General features: G+C 39.3%; 1 protein-coding gene and 1 pseudogene across 5 annotated transcripts in view; both read left to right on the top strand.

Annotated features, from left to right (window-relative positions):
• The first annotated feature begins 328 nt into the window (after positions 1 to 328).
• Positions 329 to 21,233, top strand: part of LOC103352162 (disintegrin and metalloproteinase domain-containing protein 32) — a 117,985-nt gene continuing 97,080 nt past the window's right edge. For 2 of the 5 annotated variants that reach the window (XM_070067892.1, XM_070067891.1), the window contains exon 1: positions 329 to 715. In XM_070067892.1, the coding sequence (XP_069923993.1) occupies positions 344 to 715 (372 nt within the window). In that variant the 5' untranslated portion in view covers positions 329 to 343. Of the gene's footprint in view, positions 716 to 12,920; positions 13,001 to 21,233 lie in introns of all 5 variants that reach the window. The other 3 variants (XM_070067894.1, XM_070067893.1, XM_070067895.1) reach the window with 3 other exon arrangements.
• Positions 11,190 to 12,185, top strand: LOC138848417 (nucleophosmin pseudogene; annotated as a pseudogene).

The raw sequence follows: 21,233 nt of genomic DNA, 5'->3' as shown, positions 1-21,233 counted from the left end.
AGCGTTTACATGATACTACCCCCACTATGCTGTGTAAAAGTACTTTCAGGGGAGGGGTCCCATGATTGACAGGTTGGTGAACATTGCAACGGAATGAAGGAGGTTGGGCTCCCAGCTCATGATCTTAAAATTGTCAAAATTTTCCCTCATTAATAGAGCTGTAGGAATTAACAGATGATAAGAAACCTTTTCGGTCAGTTACTTCACCAATGATTTAGTAGGTCCATATAATCTTCTCTAACTTATTCTAATGTTATTAATGTGTTTCATTTGTATAATGTACAAATAAAACATTTACAATAAGTAAAATTTCAAATTCTCGTGTCTCCCAGTATCTTCCTAAATGCACATTAAGATCACAGCAATCAAAGTTCTATTTTTAGATAAAACCCTGGTGAAACCTTCACAGGTATGTCTAACCACACCACCTTTGCTAGCGTTTGTTACTAGAGGAGAACGAACGCCTCGGTTCTCTGGGCCATCACACTGGAGGGGCAGGTGTGCGGGGACCCAGCCCGGGCCGGGGCGGCGCGCAGCGGGCAGCCTCCGGGCGCCGCGGGAATCCCGCTCCAGGGTCTCGCGAGAACAGCGCCCGCGGACGGCTTCCCGCCCAACGGCCGCGCCGTCAGTTCCCGCTCGGCGCCCGGCCCCGACGCCATGCTCCGCCTGCTGCTGCTGCTGGCCGGGCTCCGTGGCTGCCCAGCGCCGAGGCCCGGTAAGCCCCGGGCCCCGCCGTCCCTCGGGGCGGGGCGGCCTCTCTCCCGCGCTCCGGAGCGGGCTCGGCTGCCTCCGACGGCCGCGGCCTCGCTCCCTGTTGGCCGGCCCCCCGTGGAGGGCGCCGCGTCGGGATGCAGAGCCACCGTGAGGGGAAGTCACTTTCGCAAGCCGGGACAGACCTGTGCGCTCTTTACCTAGATCTTTCTAAGCAGTGTGCATGTCTAGTTGTTTTAGCAGCATTTATTGAAAAAAAATGTCTTTAACCTGTACTAGTGCCTTTGGTTCTTTTTCAAAGATCAGTTGAGTGCATTTAGATGAATCTCATTCTGGGCTTTCATTCTGTCCTGTTGATCTACTTTTCTGTTCTTTGTCCAACATCACATTGTCTTGATTACTGTAGCTTTAGATTAAATTTTGGACTTTGATAATGTAAGCACCCTGGCTTTATTCTCCTTCAATACTGAATAGAATTTTCTGGGCATTCATGGCCTGTCCATGTAAACTTAAAAATTAATAGTTGATGTTCACAAAATAATTTCCTACAATTTGGTTGAGATTGTTTGAATCTAAAGATCAAGTTGGGAAGATATGACATCTTGACATTAATGAATCTTCTTATCCACAAACAACCTGTCAATCAACTTATTTAGTTGTTCTTTGATGTCTTTTATAAGTTTTGTAGTTTTCTTCATAGAGAGAAGGCATAGACATGATAATATTTTGGAAGGTGCTAATGTAAATGACAATATACTTTTTTTTTTTTTTTGACAGAGTGGACAGTGAGAGAGAGAGAGAGAGAAAGGTCTTCCTTTTGCCGTTGGTTCACCCTCCAATGGCTGCTGCGGCCGGCGTGCTGCGCGCTGATCCAATGGCAGGAGCCAGGTACTTATCCTGGTCTCCCATGTGGGTGCAGGACCCAAGCTCTTGGGCCATCCTCCACTGCACTCCCTGACCACAGCAGAGAGCTGGCCTGGAAGAGGGGCAACCGGGACAGAATCCGGCGCCCCGACTGGGACTAGAACCCAGTGTGCCGGCGTTGCAAGGCAGAGGATTAGCCTAGTGAGCCTCGGCGCTGGCCGAGATAATGTCCAGTTTTCTTGGATAACCTTTGCAATGTCAGGATTATTGGCCAGCCTTAGTACTTTGCATGCCTTTGCTAATGCAGTCCCAGGCAGTGATGAGAGATAGTCAAAGCCAGAAAGAATATACATGTAACAGAATTTCTCTTCTGAGAGTACATCCCCAAGTTGTCTACATATTCCCAGCCCAGCATGATCAATTTCTAGTCCATTTCCAAATTGGTTTGTTTTTAAAATCACCTTCTTACAGCCAAAAGCTAGGAGATCAGAATCCTCTGATTATTGCTTATACAATTCCAATTTTTTTAAGACAGGCCAGTTGTGCATCAACTTCATAAGGAGATATAAGGCAGTCCACTCCCTGAGATCTAGCAGCTTTAATCACTTTTGTGGGCCATAGCATGTGTGATATTGATAGGACAGGTAAAACATTCTTGGATTTCCAAGACTTTACCCTCACGAAGAAGCTGGTTTCCCTTAAGGAGGCTGGCTTGTCGTTCTTTTCTAGACCTTTCTACTTTTTTCGAAGGTAAAGTGCATCCATCAAAAACAAGAACAGGTTTAATTCTATGATATACTAACATGTTAACAAATTTCATACAAAATCCCACATACCTCTAATAATAAACACTGACTTTATTTATTTTGAACAACTCCCAAATAGCCAAAAATCAGAATCTAGTATTACAAAACACTGATGTTCTCCCATGAAGAAATGTTCAAAGAACTGTGACAGTAGCAATGAAAATCTTGCAAATTTCAACTATCAGTAGGTTCACTGTTGGCTAATTTATCAGCTCAAGCAGTGGCTCCTTTGTGAAGCCAGCAATATGTATCCACAGCTATTGCCTGTCCTTTATATTTCCTCACAGGGATGGGTTCAGAAGCTTTTTTGATAAACTGTAGTAGTCCTTGGATCCCCATAGTACCATGTTAACCTGTTCACAGAGCTCTGATGCTCTATTTGGTAGTTCTTCGAACTTCAGGCTTTTCTCTGCTCCACTCTGAGTAACTGCGATTCACGAACCTCTCTGATAACGTGTCTAAATAGAAGATTCTTTCACTCTGAGGAAAGCGCACATAAATCCTCATTTTGTGATACATGTGTAAGCATCTTCTAGGCCAGGTCAATATCCTTCAAAAAGCATTTCCTCCTTTTCACAGTGGGAGGCACTGAGCACCACATGACGCACATCATCTCGCAGTGATCCCCATGGCACTTGTTAGCTTCCACACAGATCACTCTTTTCACTTTTCAGAAAGGCATCTCCTCACAGCTCAAGGGCAGAGGGACTGGGTCCCCAAAGCCCACCTCAAACGTACCTCACCCAAGCCACAGCAACCAAAGCTGGCAGTGCATGACTCTGGCAACCCAGCTACAGTGGAGCACCCAAAGTCAGCTGTGCTTAGTCTTATCTGTTGCAGCCCAATTATATCTATTGCAGAACTCAGCATCTTATTATTCTCTAAAATGTCCCTATGTTATTACATAAGAAAAATCATGGAGTTACAGTTACAGTAGCACCACGACTTTTGAACAGCCAAATGAATTAAGGAATTTGTTTAAGGCTACCAAAGGCTTTTTTTGATGAACTGTGTATAAAGTTGGAAATTTAAAGTCTTAAACTATTTTATTTTGTTGTAGTTTCTTCAGGCAGTCTTACTTACCACCTACTTGTATATTATTGCTAATGTTGTTATAGAGATAATGTAGTCCTCCTCCTACCTTATACCTCATCCACACTTAATATCCTGCCATCTAAGGAAATAGACAATATATACCTTTGTAATGCCACAGATTACCAACATCCCAAATCCCTTTATAAAAGTAGCTATCCAGGCCGGCGCCGCGGCTCACTAGGCTAATCCTCCGCCTAGCGGCGCCGGCACACAGGGTTCTAGTCCCGGTCGGGGCGCCGGATTCTGTCCCGGTTGCCCCTCTTCCAGGCCAGCCCTCTGCTGTGGCCAGGGAGTGCAGTGGAGGATGGCCCAGGTGCTTGGGCCCTGCACCCCATGGGAGACCAGGAAAAGCACCTGGCTCCTGGCTCCTGCCATCGGATCAGCGCGGTGCGCCGGCCGCAGCGCGCCGGCCGTGGCGGCCATTGGAGGGTGAACCAACGGCAAAGGAAGACCTTTCTCTCTGTCTCTCTCTCTCACTGTCCACTCTGCCTGTCAAAAAAAAAAAAGTAGCTATCCATGTGCTTGTCAAATATATAAAATTCTGTTTTGAATATGTCATCCAGTATGAGAAAACCATCACACTCAAGGATGTAATGAGTTCAGTGAAAGTACTATTCACAGAATTATGGACATGATTAAGGAAATCAATTAAGGCTATTAAACCAACTGTGGAAATAATTTTTTATCACCCTTAGGGATAAAGAGGCAAGGGAACACAACGATGTTGGTGGAACCTAGAGAGAGATAAATTTATTGAAGGCAGTCTCAACAGAAGCTGTGGCTTTTGAGAGATGCAGCTATATAAAAAAATAGTCAATTATGGTGACAGGTGTTTAGCCAACTGGATAATCTGCCCATTGAGATATTTGCATCCTGTATCAGAATCCCTGGGTTCTAGTCCTGGTTCTACCCCCAATTTTAGCTTCCTGCCAGTGCATACACTGGAAGGTGACAGTTATGGCTCAAGTGGTTGGGTTTCTGTTACCCACATAGGATTGAATTCCTGACTCACAAACAGCTCCTGGCTTAAGCCCCCCAGCTATTGAGAGCATTTGGGCAGTGAATGAGGGCTTAGAAACTCTCTGCACCACTCAAATAACAAAATTTAAAAATACCCAGTTTTGAAAAGGACGGTACAAATAAAACGCCTTGGCCTCTTTATACTTCATCCCTTTGCCAGTGCTTCTCTTAGGTGGACCTCATTCATGATCAAAGAGCAAAGGAGCTTTTGCGATGCAATCAGTAAAATAACAGCCTCCTGGCAGAGCAGTGCAGAGAAAGAACAGATAGCAAAACAGCCAGCCTGCAATGTACCTGATTCTGGACTTTTTGTTCCATTATCTGTTCCTGTGCATAACTAAATTTTTGTATTTACTATAACTTTGAGGCATATTTTGATATCAGGTAGATTTTAAAAATTTTCATAACTATCCCTTCATGAAGTTGAATTGTAGACCGAGTTTACCATGTTTAATCAAAGTGCATTTCTTGTCCCACAGGCCACCTCTAGGCAAGGTACATAACATCCATATTCACCCTTCTTATTATTCTTTTTTTAAAAAAATTATTTTTTTTATCTGAAAGAGTTACACAGAGAGAAAGAGAGAGGCAGAGAGAGAGTGAGAGGTCTTCTTATCCACTGGTTCACTCCCCAGTTGGCCACAACGGCTGGAGCTGCATGGATACGAAACTGGGAGCTTCTTTCAGGTCTTCCATGTGGGTGCAGGGGCCCAAGCACTTGAGCCATCTTGTACTGCTTTCCCAGGTAATAGCAGAGAGCTATATTGGAAGAGGAGGAGCTGGGATTCCAATCTGTGCCCCCATGGGATGCTGGCACATTAAGTGGTGGCCTTACCTACTATGCCACAGCGCTGGCTCTATTATCATTCTTAAACTTTTAGGAAGGGAAGTAGAGAAAGAGGGAGGAAAAAAAGGAAAGAAAAAAGGAAAAGGAAAAAGAAAGGGAGATAGGGTGGGAAGGAAATGAGGAAGGGAAGTATGATTATATTCTTAGAATTGTTTGTATGAACTAAATTGAATCTTTATGTTAATATCACATCCAACAAAGGGAAAAAAGGCAACACAAAAGAAGTTTTCTTCTGCCTCATATAACTAATCCTTATATAGGAAATATATGCACAAGGTATGTAATGCTTGAAATTTCACTTGCTGGAAGGATTTCCTTTTTCTAATCGCTTTTAGGGACACCTAAATGGGTTTGTAAGGATTTTTCAGTTGACATTTGAATACTATTATCATATCATACACATAATTTTCTTCTTTCACTTAACTTGTCATAGGAAACAATAAATGATGGTTGAGAGATTGATGTGTAAGGTTAGTGGACTGTGGATCATCCATTTATGCCACCTGAAGCTTGCAATAACTTCGTTTTTTTTAAAGATTTTATTTATTTAGTATTTGATTGGTAAAGACAGAGAGTGGGAAAGACAGAGAGAAAGGTCTTCCATACATTAGTTCTCTCCCTATGTGGCCGCGATGGCTGGAGCTAAGCCGATCCAAAGCCAGGAGCCAGGAGCCAGGAGCCAGGAGCTTCTTTTGGGTCTCCCATGTGAGTGCAGAGGCCTAAGCAATTGGGCCATCTTCCGCTGCTTTCCTGGGCCATAGCAGAGAGCTGAATTGGAAGGGACACAAATCTGGGACACAACCTGTGCCCATATAGGATGCTGGTACCACAGGCAGATGCTTAGCTTATGCACCACAGCACTGGCCCCTCAAGAACTTTTAAAATGTTGCCCTACATATAACTGTTCCATTTGATGAATACTCCTGGGAGTGCCTGAAAATGTCAGTTTGTGAAGTGTGGCCTGGGTTGCAAATTATATAGTATCATATTGTATGAGTTTTAGTTGCTATCACAGTCCAATATTGGGCCAGAAGCATTATTAAAAGAAAAAAAAATACTTGAAGAGATATATGCTGTATTTTTCCCTTTTTCCTGTTATAATGAACCACCAAATGAGTGGTTTAAAATAACAGAAATGTACTCTCTCACAGTTCTTGAGACTGGATGTATACAATCAAAGGATTCGTAGTGTTGGTTCCTTTTGGAAACTTGGTTGGATCATGCATTGCATGCCTGACCCCTAGTTTCTGATAGTTTTATCAATCCTTGGATTGTAGACATGTTATTCTTACTCGGTGTGTCTTCTCCTCTTCTCTTACTTATAAAGATGCTTGTCATTGGATTTAAGGTCCACCCTAATCCATGATCCTCTCATTTCATGACCTGTATTTAATTATAGCTTGCAAAGACTTATTTTCCAAATAAGTATACATGAACCGATTCTTGTTAGACACTTATTTTGAGAGGGCAGTATCCAACCCACTATATGTACAATTGAGGATATTTCCTTGGTTCAAAACTGTTGGGAGCTTTTCTGGGATTCCACTAAAGAGGCCTAACAGGCATTCTTCAACATTTCAGTCAGTCTTTTCATGAGCTCTTTTTTCTCCTAGCTGTAAAGGAAAACCAGTAGAGCTCCTTGCACAGTGGCCTATATCAACTGAAGAGCCTTCTCTTACTTAGGCTACCTATAAATCGAGAAGCCTCTGGTTTGTCATTATAGGGTCAAAGCAACAAAGCTGTATGTGATACAGGTTGCTTTGAAATTCCAAAGTGATCTACAAAGTGTTGCGCCTCATCATTTAGTATGGAGAAGGATACTTTCCAGTGCAGTCTAGACCACCTGATCATTATAAACTGATTTTCTCTGTGTGGTATATGTATATCTTTAATTAAGACTCTGATATACTTCTTCTTATAAAGACAAATGAGACATCTGTTACTTTATTCAGGTCTCAGAGGCGTGATATTATGAATGTACTCCAGTTTCTTCTGAATGGGCATATTAGTTTCTTGTTGATGATGTAAAAAATTACCATAAACTTGTGCTTTAAACAGTTCTGTAGGTCATAAGTCTAAAGTTAAAGTATAGTGGGTCCAAATCAAGGAATTGGGGGTGCTGTGTTCTTCTGAATGCTCTAATAAAAAATTTGTTTTCATGCCTTTTCCAACTTCTAGGGGCTGGCCATATTCCTTAGCTTGAAACTGCTTTCCTTCACCTTCAAATGCAGTACTATTGGGCTGAATCATTATAACACTGCCTTTTTTCTGTTTCTCTCTTCTGCTTTAATGACACTTTTCACCCCTAAGATACTCCAAGATAATCATCTTATTTTAAGATCAGGTGATTTACTATCTTAATGGTATTTGCCATGTAACAACATATCCAAAAGATTTGGGGATTTGTATGTAGATCTTTAAAAGGCCAGCATTCTGTCAGCCACAGATAGTGAGATGTTTAGTGTCCAGTTAGAATCAAAATCAGAGATTTAACAAGGTCATGAGGCAAGAGAGTGCAGGTATACTGCCATCACTGTGAAGCAAAAATGCAAACTAAAAGCCTCTGCTTATTATGATAGAGAAAACAGCAACTTTTTCTGTCAGTGGTCCATATAGGTGCTAGTGTGTGGGTTCATTTGTTTCAGTCCATATTTGGAATAATATCTGTTATTGCAGTTAATACCTGATTAAACTCAAGGAAATTCATTGCCATTTGTTTGTTGCATGTATGTTGTTTTTGTAGAGCAAGCAAATAATGTTTGGGACTATAATGAGAATCACTGCTCTTGCATATATTTTTCCATCATAATGGGACTAATTTCTGTATATAGAAGGACTTTTTGTGTAATGTTTTGTTAATGGTAGAGATGATATTCAGGGGTTCCCATTTGTCCATCCATTTCATAATAACCCTTTCTCTTTTCGTCAGGTAAAGTGTGCATTCTGAAAGTCACTGCTCTGTTTACACAAACTGTTTCATTAAATTATGATCGGATGGATTTGTGACCCCTGGGTGCTCTCATAGCTATAAGAACCTAAATTCCATTCATCACCCAAGTGTTCATAAGCAAGTGTTCATAAGCAAGTATTAAGACCTTAAGTATTTTAGGCCTCAAAAATTAGTATTAACTTAGAGTCAACGTTTGATATTACACAGGTGTGAGTAATTGGATTTCAATTTTTGTGTATCTAGTCTGAGTCTTTCTTTTAGTCACTTTAATGTATTAAAATAATGGAGCTCTTTGACTTTTACTGCCTCTTATTTGTGTGATAATTACCTAATTTAATGCTTTTGTCATGTTTAAAAATTAGCATATAAATCTGCAATGTTTTGGGTTTATTTTCTAGGTACCTTGTAGATGCTTTTAATTTGGAATGATTAGAGTGTTTTATATAATAAATGTAATCCTTTATTTAGGCAATAACTAATAATTCTTCACCATGAATAATTAGGAAATTTGATATCTTATGACTTCTTTGTACCTCCTTGTCCCTTTTACTACATGATTATGATTATTTTTCTTTTAGTTGTTCTGTAACTTTATGCCATGAAACAGTATGCTGCTTCGTAGCTTCATATGCTTATTTTCTCCCCCCCCCCCAGAAACCTAAGGGAATAGAAACTTCATACATTTCATAAATAAAACTTGAGGAACATGGTGATTCTTCCCACCATATCTGCCCTCCCACTTCTCCTCTTCCCTCTCCTATTCCCATTCTTATTTTTCACTAAGATCTATTTTCAATTAACTTTATATACATGTGATTAATTCTATGTTAAGTAAGAAGTTCAACAACTAGTATGGGGAAAAAAAACCAAAACTGTTCCTCAATAGTCCTGACAAGGGCTGTTCAAAGGCATTGCTTCTCAAAGTGTCAATTTCACTTCTATAGATTGCCTTTTAGGTAATTTTAAGTCACTTTTGACCACTTGTACATGTAAGAAAACTAGTATGCTTGTATGTGCTGCTTCTTCTGTTGCTATGTTGTTGGATATGTACAAAATTGTTGTACTTACTATGTCATATTATGTCTGCATAATTTTCTGACATTGCATCTATTATATAAATATGGTTTGTACAATTGCTTTAGCTTTCAGTTTTATTCTGTATTTAAGTATACTTAGTGCCTATCACTAGGCCTTTTACTCCAACTCTACTGATAGATTTTCTGTGAGACAGTTATCTGCCTTCTGTAACAGGCATATATGTAGTATTTTACTTGAGTTGTTGCTTGTACCTATCTGTCTTTGGCCTTTATAGTTGAATAGCAATTTGGCTGAAAATAAACTTTTTGGGTTCTCACTTTCTTTTACCAACTTTACTTTTTATTTATATAAAGGGAACAAATTTCATGTATTTCATATGTACAGTATTTTTTTAAAAGATTTATTTTATTTATTTGAAAGAAAAAAAAAGTCATAGAAAAGTAAAGCCAAAGAGAGATCTTCTATCTGCTGATTCACTCTCCAAATGACTGCAATGGCCAGAGCTGTGATGATCTGAAGCCAGGAGCCAGGAGCTTCTTCCGGGTCTCCCACAGGGGTGCAGGGGCCCAAGCAGTTGGGCCATCTTCTACTGCTTTCCCAGGCCATACCAGAGAGCTGAATGAAGCAGCTAGGACTCCAATTTGCACCCCTATGGGATGCCAGTGCTGCAGGCTGAGGTTTTTACCCACTGTGCCATAGCACTGGCCCCTCATATATACAGTTTTAAGAGCATAATATTTTCTACCCTAATACCCCACTGTCAACCTGCCTCTTCCTTCTGTTCTTATTTTAAGTTTTACAATGACATTCTTTCAATTTACTTTATAATCAAAGCTTAACTCTTTTGTAAATAAGACATTATTCTTTGGCATTTTAACATTGATTACTGCATTTACGAATTCTCAAGCTAGCCTGCTTTTTTCTCCTCACACCAAATTTTATTTTTGCTTATGTTTCTCTAGGATTGTTTATCTTAGAATGCCAATCACTTTGGTGTAATTCTACATGGTTTTAATTGTTATCAGAGTTTCCTAAAACGAAGTGTCTATTTCAAATCCTTTATTTCAGGAAAGTACTCTTTATTGGTTTTTAATACCATCTGAGAGGCAGAGAGACAGAAAGAGCAAGCTCCTGTCCATTCTCCAAGTGTCTAAAATGACTAGGGCTAGGCAGAGACTAAAACTGGGAGCCAGGAAATCAAATTGTGTCTTCCATGTAAGTAGCAGGGACCTGACAACTTGACATATCACTTGCTACCTCTCTGGGTCTGAAGTGGTGGGAAGCTGGAATTGAAGCCAGAGCCAGGACTTGCACTTGCTAGCTTAACTTCTTCCCCCATGAAATTTTTTGATGTATGTCATTGATTTTTTTGTCTACTTGTTCTGTTTTTCTTCAAGAATAGCAAATTTTATATAGGTTGAATACTTGCTCTTTGCACTTTAAAAAAATCTTTCATAATTATTTCATGTGTTTTCAAATTAGATATTTTAAGTTTTTCCCCTTAGTTTTTATTTTTAAGGGAATTTATTAATGTATTAGGTCCTCAGAGAAAATGCATGATTATTACTACAGAATAATTCTCACCAGTTCTCATGTTGATTTCATAGTAGTGAACAGAGAACAGATTTGATGTCATTTATAGATGTAATTCTAAGAGTATTATATTTCCCTTCCTTCCTTCCATCTTCATTCCATCCTTTTCTACCTCTCCCACTTTCTAATTTTTGAGATAACATATTATTAATTTACATTATAGTCAAAGGCTTAATGCTACACTGAATAAAGAATTCAATGAGTAAAAAGTAAAATGAATACATAATGATGAGCCACCAATACTTTCATAGGCAAATCTTATGAAAGAAACTGAATAGACCTCTGGCGTGATTCCGTCCTGTGTGGCTGTTCTTTGCAGCAGTGGGCATCTAATCTCTGTCTGCTTTCTCTCCCACCCAAGTTGGTTCCTCCGCCTCATGGAAGATTTGATGGACATGGTCATGAGCCCCCTGAGGCCCCAGAACTGTCTTTTCGATTGTGAACTAAAGGCTGACAAAGATTATCACTTTAAAGTGGACAATGATGAAAATGAGCACCAGTTATCTTTAAGAACGGTCAGTTTAGGCGCTGGTGCCAAGGATGAACTGCACATTGTTGAAGCAGACGCAATGAATTACGCAGGCAGCCCTATTAAAGTCACACTGGCAACATTGAACATGTCTGTACAGCCAACAGTTCCCTTGGGGGCTTTGAAATAATACCACCTGTGGTCTTAAGGTGGAAGTGTGGTTCAGGGCCTGTGCATATTAGCGGACAGCACTTAGTAGCTGTGGAGGAAGATGCAGAGTCAGAAGAGGAAGAGGATGTGAGGCTATTAAGTATATCTGGAAAACGATCTGTCCCTGGAGGTGGCAGCAAGGTACCACAGAAAAAAGTAAACCTTGCTGCTGAAGATGATGATGAAGATGATGACGATAATGATGATGATGATGATTTTGATGATGAGGAAACTGAAGAAAAAGCTCCAGTGAAGAAATCTATACGAGATACCCCAGCCAAAAATGCACAGAAATCAAACCAGAATGGGAAAGACTCAAAACCATCAACACCAAGATCAAAAGGTCAAGAATCCTTCAAAAAACAGGAAAAAACTCCTAAAACACCAAAAGTACCTACTTTCATAGAAGACATTAAAAGCAAAAATGCAAGCAAGTATAGAAAAAGGTGGTTCTCTTCCCAAAGTGGAAGCCAAATTCATCAATTATGTGAAGAATTGCTTCCAGATGACTGACCAGGAGGCTATTCAAGAGCTTTGGCAGTGGAGGAAGTCTCTTTAAGAAAATAGTTTCAACAGTTTGTTAAAATTTTCCATCATCCTCTGTAAAAAAAAAAAAAAAAAAAAAAGAAACTATCAACTCCCAACTTGACTCTCACTGGGATTAAACATGACAATAGGTCTGATCTGATTTCATCATCATTAAAAAAAAATCATCTATTATTTTTCACTTTATGTTTCTGTGTGGGAGCAAACTGTTGAAATCCTTACTTAATGTATACTAAGCTGATCTTCTGTATATTAAGATAATCGAAAATGAATCTTGATGTGAATGGAAGGGGAGAGGGAGTGGGAAAAGGGAGGGTTGTGGGTGGGAGGGACGGTATGGGGGGGAAGCCATAGTAATCCATTATTCGTACTTTGGAAACGTATATTCATTAAATAAAAGTTAAAAAAAAATTTTCCATCTTATTTCATTTCTGTAACAGTTGATATCTGGCTGTCCTTTTTATAATGCAGAGTGAGAACTTTCCCTACTGTGTTTGATAAATGTTGTCCAGGTTCCGTTGCCAAGAATGTGTTGTCCAAAATACCTGTTTAGTTTTTCAAGAAGGAACTCCATCCTTTGCTTGGTTTCAAGTATGTATGGAATGTTATCATAGGACACAGTAGTAGCAGTGGTCAGATGTGAAAATGGTGGAGAGACAAATATACATATGAAATAAACTCAGTATTTTAATAAAATAAAAAAAGAAACTAAATAGATATTTAGTCAAATTTAAGACAGGTTCTTATTATTTAAAAAATTTTTTTTTACAGATTCGCTAAATTCATTTCTACAAATCATATTACCAGAGAAAATCCAAGCAAATGCCAGTGGTAAATTCAAAGTAAGATACGTAAGGAATATTTTTTTCTCCCTAAATTATGTGGAATTTCAATTTTTTACATAGTTATAAAATATATCAGCCATATTATTGTATGTATGTGTTTAAAATTACTATTAGTAAGGAATTTAAAGTTTTGATAGCAAAGCAAATGTATAAGTCAAAATTATCTGTTTTGTATACTATCTGTCATTTTGGTATTATAGAAAAATTAAGTGTGTTATTGGAATGATAGCTAGGAGAGTCTGATGAAGAGAGTGATGCAAGAAGAGTAACATTTAGCTCAAACCTTGTTCCTCAGTCTTCTCCTTTGCATCTGACTTTACTTGAGACCCTTTCATTATTATTTTTAGTGGAAAAGGAAATACTTTATTCATTTATTTGTTGAACAGATATTTCTGTGGATATTCCATGTGAATTTTGATGGGAGATAAAAGGTACAATTAAGTGAGGCTGTCTTATAAGTGGCCATTTTAATAATACTTTAATGTTAACATTTATTGAGCTATAATTTACATACCACAGAACCCATTCATTGTAGGTGCACAGCTAAATGATCACTAATTCTAAGTACAGTGTAAGAACATGATCGCAATCCAGTTGTGGAACATTTCTATTGCCCCAAATAGTTCCTTCATGCCCATTTAAGTTCATCTCTGTCCTTTGTTCCTAGCCCTTGGAAACTACTGATGTGTTTTCTGTCCATACAAATTAGTTCTTTCTTTTGTATATATTCTTCAGAGTGAAATTAATGTGACACGTGGTCAGAGTGTGTTTCATATTTTTAGAAATCATTACACTGTTTTCTATAGTGAATCTGCCAATATGCATTTCACATCAGCAACATCTGAATTTTTTGTAGCATACTTTTAAACATTTGATGTTGTCTTTTGGGTTAAAAGATTATTTTAGTGGAGTATAGTGGTAAACATTTTTCTGATGTATAATTAAGTTGAGCCTTTTTTAATGGGCCCATTTAGCTATTCTATCTTTTTGGTGAACTTTCTGTTGTATTCATCCACTGTAAAGTTGGGTTGTTTAATTCTGTATTTTTGAATTCTAGAAATCATATGTTCTAGATACATGTTCTTTATGAAGCACACAATTTGTAATTATTTTTCTTCAGTTTGAGACTTTTCATCTTCATAATGCTTGCTGTAATTGGCCTGGGTGTGCCAGCTTATCAGACACCCTTACAAGACTACTAGTAATGTCTTGGGTTCATCATCTGAGATGACTGAATAGGGAAGAGATGTGCTGATTTCAATCTAAGAAAGATATCAGAAACACAGGAAAGATATGTGTTCCTGGGAGACTCTTTGATTTAGAGAGAAGTTTCATTGAAAAATTTGCAGAAATAAGAGGATCTGGGGTCCGGTGCTGTGGTGTAGCAGATAAAGCCGCCACCTGACAGAGAAGCTCTCAGGTCACCAGCAGTGACTTCTGTGGTCTATTGGAGAGGTCATCTTTCCATGTGATGTGGGAGGAGCTTGCAGAGGACTGTGCTCCACTGGTGATCTTGTCTGAAGGAGAGCTTCATAGTCCCCACTATCCTTGAGTCTAGACAGATGAGTTGGCAGGGGCAGATTGCCCATTTAACTCTGTGAAGGAAGGGCACATTGTATCACCCCCTCCCCATAACAGGGCACTGTGCAAACTGGGGGCTGTGCCATCTTCCCAGATTAGGGTGACTGGAGGCTTTAGGATGCCATGCGACCTGGTGGATTTTTTAGAGGGAGAACTCTGCAGTCTCTAGTGACTGAGTCTAGGTGGAGGTGGAGTAGGTGCCTACTTGGCATGTTACTCCCCTCAACTCTTCCCACCCAAGCATGAGATTCAGGGACAGGGTGGCTTTCTCTCTGGGTGTGCAGGTTCACAGGCCAGAGAAAGATTCCTTGCAGCCTGTGTGGGGAGCCCTGCAACCTGTGACTCTGTGAATCCTGTGACTGTGATAGGCTGGGAAACTGACATGGGTATGGGGTGTGGCTGAGTCTTTGGACAATTCCTGAACACTACTCCAGAAGCTCAGAAGTCCCTGAGTACTCAAAGTGGACATTGCAAAGTGCTCCATGCTCACTCTGCAGGGTACATAGCTTCATTGTGTGGTTCATGTGACAGGGAGTGGGGAGTACAGGCACAGAGAGGCTCATGTTGGCATGGAGAAGGGCAGAGACAGTGATCACACCAACCAGAGTGTTCATCTCCTCTCCCCTGTGGAGTACAGAGGAGAGCTGCCATGCATAACTTGGGTGTTATCCTGAAGTTTTGCCCCACCCAAAAATGGTGGCCAGAGATCCCTGGCTCCATCCAGCATATACCTTTGGATATCCCCTGAAGGCACTGGCATGCCACAACAACTAGAGGCACATGCTGAAAAAAACACTTCAGAGGAGATATCAACAAGTGTTTCTGCAGTGTGTAAAAGGAAGCATAGAAATGTAAGAAAAATGAACAGGGAAGAAAATAGGACTCCCCAAAAGGAGCATGGTAGTACTTTAATATTAGACTGCTGAGATGAGGAGATTGATGAAATGCCTAAAAAGTAATTCAAAGGAATGTACATTTACTCAAAAATCAAGAAGCAATTACATGGTTTAATTGAAATTGTGAATGACATGGTTGAGAAATTCAGCTTGGAAATGTTAAATAAAAATGAAACTGAAATATTAGAAATGAAGGAATTAATATGCCTAATGAAAAATACAGTGGAAAGCCTATTGAATGGACTTGTTGAGGCAGAACAAAGAATATCTAATCTGGAAGACAAAACTTTTGAAATATCTCAGACAAAAAAAAGAAGAAAAATAATTTAAAAAAGTAAAAGCAGTGTTCAGGATCTTTGGGATACCATGAGACAACAAAATATTGTGCCTTAAGGCCGGCGCCACGGCTCAATAGGCTAATCCTCCACCTAGCGGCGCCGGCACACAGGGTTCTAGTCCCGGTTGGGGCGCTGGATTCTGTCCCGGTTGCCCCTCTTCCAGGCCAGCTCTCTGCTATGGCCTGCGAGTGCAGTGGAGGATGGCCCAAGTGCTTGGGCCCTGCACCCCATGGGAGACCAGGAGAAGCACCTGGCTACTGGCTTCGGATCAGCGCGGTGCACTGGCCGCAATGTGCTGGCCGTGGCAGCCATTGGAGGGTGAACCAAAGGCAAAGGAAGACCTTTCTCTCTCTCTCTCTCTCTCTTTCTCTAACTGTCCACTCTGCCTGTAAAAAATAAAAATAAAAAAATAAAATAAATAAAAATATATGTGCCTTAGGCATTCCTGAAAGACATTCCTGAAAAGTGAAAAATAATTGATTAGAAGACTATTTCAGGCATGGAAAGCCAAAAGACACTCTGGGGAAAAGAAAAAAAAAAAACCTAAATGAAAGATCTCCGCAAGTGAGATCCCAGTGGAAAGAATGGGTCATCAAAGAAGGAGGTACCTTTCTCTGAAGGGAGGAGAGAACTTCCAATTTGACCATGGCCTTGTCTAAAAATGATCAGAGTCAGTGAACCCAGGGGGCTTCCATAGCCTTGGCAGCTCATGACAACAGCCTAGGGTGATTACTGAGGCCATAAACAAGAGTGTCAATTTGTTAAGTCAACAACAGGAGTCACTGTGCACTTACTCCTCATGTAGGATCTTTGCCCTTAGTGTGCTGTACATTGAGATTTAATGCTATAACTAGTACTCAAACAGTATTTTTCACTTTATGTTTCTGTGTGGGAGCAAACTGTTGAAATCTTTCCTTAATGTATGCTAAACTCATCTTCTGTATATAGAGAGAATCGAAAATGAATCTTGATGTGAATGGAAGGGGAGAGGGAGTGGGAAAGGGGAGGGTTGCGGGTGGGAGGGACGTACGTTATGGGGGGAAGCCATTTTAATCCATAAGCTAAGCTGTACTTTGGAAATTTATATTCATTAAATAAAAGTTAAAAAAAGAAAATATATTCAGTGAAATACTATCAGAAAATTCCCTGATTTGGAAAAAATATGAACATCCAAGTACAGGAAACACATAGAACTCCACATAGAATTGATTAGAGAAGTCTTCACCGTGACTCATTTTATTCAAACTTTCAAAAATAAAACATAAAGAAAATATTCAAAAATGTGCAAGAGAGAAATTCCAGATTACCTTTGAATGATCTTCAATTAAATTGACAGCAGATTTCTTAGCAAATATCCTACATGCTAGGACAGAATGGAGAGATGTAGACCAAGTCCTTAAAGGAAAACTGTCATTCCAGAATAATATACCTGAAAGAATTCTCATTTATAAATGAAGGTGAAATAAAGGCCATCCAGAATAAACAGAAATTGAAAGAATTTTTCATCAGTCGGCAATCCTTACAAATGATTTTAAAGGATGTGCTATATATCAAGAAACAGAGAAGCATAACCAGCATTATGCAAGAATGTGAAAGCAGACAACCTCCTGGTAACGGTACAAAGCAGATCCAAATCAAGCAAAAGGAATATTCACAGAAAAATGACAAGACCACATCTTTACTTATCAATAATAAATTTGAATGTAAATGGACTAAAGTCTTCAATTAAGATGCAAACTGGTTGAATGAATTGAGAGCAAAGCCCATCTATATGCTGCCTATAGGAATCACAACGTACAATAAAGATGCACAGATTGAAAGTGAAAGTATGGAAAGATTCCTTGCAAATGGAAAAGAAAAACAAGCTTGGAGTAGCTTTCTTAATATCAAACAAAATAGACTTGAAGACAAAAACTGTGCAAAGAGACAAGGTTATTATAAAATGATTAAGGGATCAGCTCAAAAGATTATTGGGACTATAGTAAATGTAGATGAATTTATGTATATGCATTTTATGTATATGCTAGAGCACTCAGCTACTTAAAACAAATCTTAATGGACCTAAAGGGAGACATATGCTCCAATACAGGAATAATGAGGAATTTCAGCACCTTACTTTGATCAATGTATAGATCAACTAGGCAAAAAAATAAAATAAAATAAAAAATAAGGAAACAACAAAACTAGTTGACACTATTGACCAAATGAATCTAAATGATATCTATAGAATGCCTCATCCCACAGCTGTAGAATACACATTCATCAGTACATGGAACATTTTCTAAGATTGACCATATGCTAGTCCAAATGCTAGTCTCAACAAATTACAAAAATGAAATCATAACATGTATATTTTCTGAGAACCATGGAATGAAGATGGAAATGAACAAAAATAAGAAACTCTAGAAAGTATACAGATTCATGGTGACAGAACAACACTAAACAACTACTAAATGAACAGTGGGTCAAAGAAGAAATCAAAAGGGAAATAAAGGCCGGCACCATGGCTCAATAGGCTAATTCTCTGCCTGCGGCACCGGCACCCGGGGTTCTATTCCTGGTCGGGTGCCAGATTCTGTCCCAGTCACTCCTCTTCCTGTCCAGCTCTCTGTTGTGGCCCAGGAGTGCAGTGGAGGATGGCCCAAGTCTTTGGGCCCTGCACCTGCATGAGAGACCAGGAGAAGCACCTGGCTCCTGGCTCCTGGCTTCAGATCAACGCAGTGTCTACAGCAGCCATTGGGGGGTCAGCCAACAGAAAAAGAAGACCTTTCTTTCTGTCTCTCTCTCTCTCACTGTCCACTCTGCCTGTCAAAAAACAAAAAAAGGGGGTGGGGGAAATAAAAAAGTTTAAACAAATGAAGAAGACAGCAGAACATAACAGAACTTGTGGAATACAGCAAAATCATTATTATGAGGAAAATTTATAGCAATTAGTGCCTACATCAAGAAATTGGAAAAATATTAAATAACAGATCTAACAGTGCATCTCAATAACCTAGAAAAATAATAACAGAATAAACCCCAAATTAGTAGGAGAAAATAAAAAATAAAAAATAGAGAAGAAATAAAACTGCAAACAAAAAAGAACTGTACATAAGGTCAGTGAAATACAGGGTTTTTTGGAAAAAAAAATAGAACCAAAAATTGACAAACTAAGGCCCAACTAGCCAAAAATGGGGGAAGGCCCAAATTAATAAAATCAGAGATGAGAAAGTAGATGTTACAACTGATGCCTCTGAAATAAAAAAAGGGTTATTAGGAATTATTACAAACAGGTTTAAGGCCAAAAATCAGCAAATCTAGAAAATATGTTTAGATTTCTGGATACTTACAATTTACCAAAATTAAGGCATGAAGACACAGAAAACCTAAATAGACCATTAAATAAGACAGATTGAATTAGTAATAAACACATTCCCAACTGAGAAAAACTCATGGCTTCCCTGATGCATTTTACCAAACTTTTTCTTTAATTTTTATTAAAAAAAATTTTTTTTTGACAGAGTGGACAATGAGAGAGAGAGAGAGAGACGGAGAGAAAGGTCTTCCTTTTGCCGTTGGTTCACCCTCCAATGGCCACCGCGGCAGGCGCACTGCGACTGGTTCATCGCGCTGATCTGAAGCCAGGAGCCAGGTGCTTCTCCTGGTCTCCCATGCGGGTGCAGGGCCCAAGCACTTGGGACATCCTCCACTGTGCTCCTGGGCCATAGCAGAGAGCTGGCCTGGAAGAGGGGCAACCGGGACAGAATCCAGCGCCCCGACCGGGACTAGAACCTGGTGTGCCAGTGCCGCAGGCAGAGGATTAGCCTATTGAGCCATGGCGCGGGCCCATTTTACCAAACTTTTAAAGAATTAATCTCAATTCTACTTAAAGTATTCAAAATAATTGAAAGTGGGGAAATCCTTTCAGACTTCTTCTATGATGCCTGGGTCATCCTAATTCCATAACTCCAAAAAGATGCAACAAATAAAAAATTATAGACCAAAATCCATGATGAACATTGATAGAAAAATCCTCAACAAGATACAGCTAACTGAATCTAACAGCACATTGAAAAGATCATCGAATAGGACCAACTGTGATTTATCCCAAGGGTGCATCGATGGTTCCACATTCAAAAATCAATAAATGTGTTCTATCACATTAACACACTGAAGAATAAAAAGCACATGATTATCTCAATAAATGCAGAGAAAGCATTTGATAAAATACAGCATCCTTTCATGTTAAAAACCTTAAGCAAAATGGGTACAAAAGGAACATACCTTAACACTGTCAAGCCACCATATGCCAAATTCACTGCCAGAAAAGTGTACAGAATTTTGACTACAATAGACAACCAGATGAGAATTCCAACTCTCACTAATGTTAATTAATAAATATAAAACAAGTCTTGGGGTGTGTTGGGGGTATACAAATACCTCCAGTAGTGGGGGATGAGCACACAAAATTTAGTCACAGGGAGAATACCAGAGAATCAAGGAAGTTGCTGTGGGTAGGGGGCTGATAAATACTCTAACATTCCCTTGGACAGTGTATTAGGGAAATGTGGAGGTCTTTTGTGGGGCAGTGCTCCTGGTCTAAAAATAATGGAAAAATCTATGATTACATATTGTTGTTTTACTTGGCCAAAAGTTTTTTCCTCCAAATATTATCCCCAAATGGGATAATAATGATAATAATAATCATTGTCGTCATCATCCTCTTCCCAGTGACTGTACCCAAATGCAAGACCTCAGATACTAAGTAAAAATTTAAAAGAAAAGAAAGAGAAGATACCTGTCAGGTCACAAAATGTCTCAAAGGCATTTGTAGTCCAACAGCAGTGAGAAACATTCTCTGTATTCCTACAAAGACTCAGAAGTCAACTTTGAAAAAGTACTCTGGGTTGGATTCAGAAGAACCAATGGGACAAGGACTATTAAAAGTTAATTTTGTAATCAACAGTTGGCCTGGTATAACAAAGAAATGACGAAAGATTGATGGGTGGGTAAAAATATCAATTTAGAGACTATTAAGAGAGAAACAACAAGTCTTTGTGACAAGGGAGGAGGACTTAAGAGCTATAAGTCAAATTGTCCAGGCCCAACACTCTGTAGCGCCCAGTCCTTACACCCTTCTTAATAAGATGCCATTGGAAGAGAAATGGTTTAATGTGGATTTAAAAGGCACATTGTGGGCTTATCTCTTGGACCTAATAAACAAGGAACCTTTTCTTTGTAGTGGGAAACTCCTTAAGGTGGACTGCTTAACTTTTTGGAAAAAAAGGATTATTAGTCTCCAAAATAGTTTGATAAAGAAAAAAAAGAGGTAAACTATTTGGGACACCTTAATAATTAAAAAATCCAAGAAACAAAACAACAATGAAAAAGAAACAAACAAACAAAAAAAACAAAGACAAAATTGAACCTCCAAAGTATATC

The sequence above is a fragment of the Oryctolagus cuniculus genome, unplaced genomic scaffold, assembly GCF_964237555.1.
Source record: "Oryctolagus cuniculus unplaced genomic scaffold, mOryCun1.1 SCAFFOLD_116, whole genome shotgun sequence".
NCBI classification, from domain to species: domain Eukaryota; kingdom Metazoa; phylum Chordata; class Mammalia; order Lagomorpha; family Leporidae; genus Oryctolagus; species Oryctolagus cuniculus.
The sequence above is the reverse complement of the archived record's forward strand: the minus strand, read 5'-3'. Positions and strand labels throughout refer to the sequence as shown.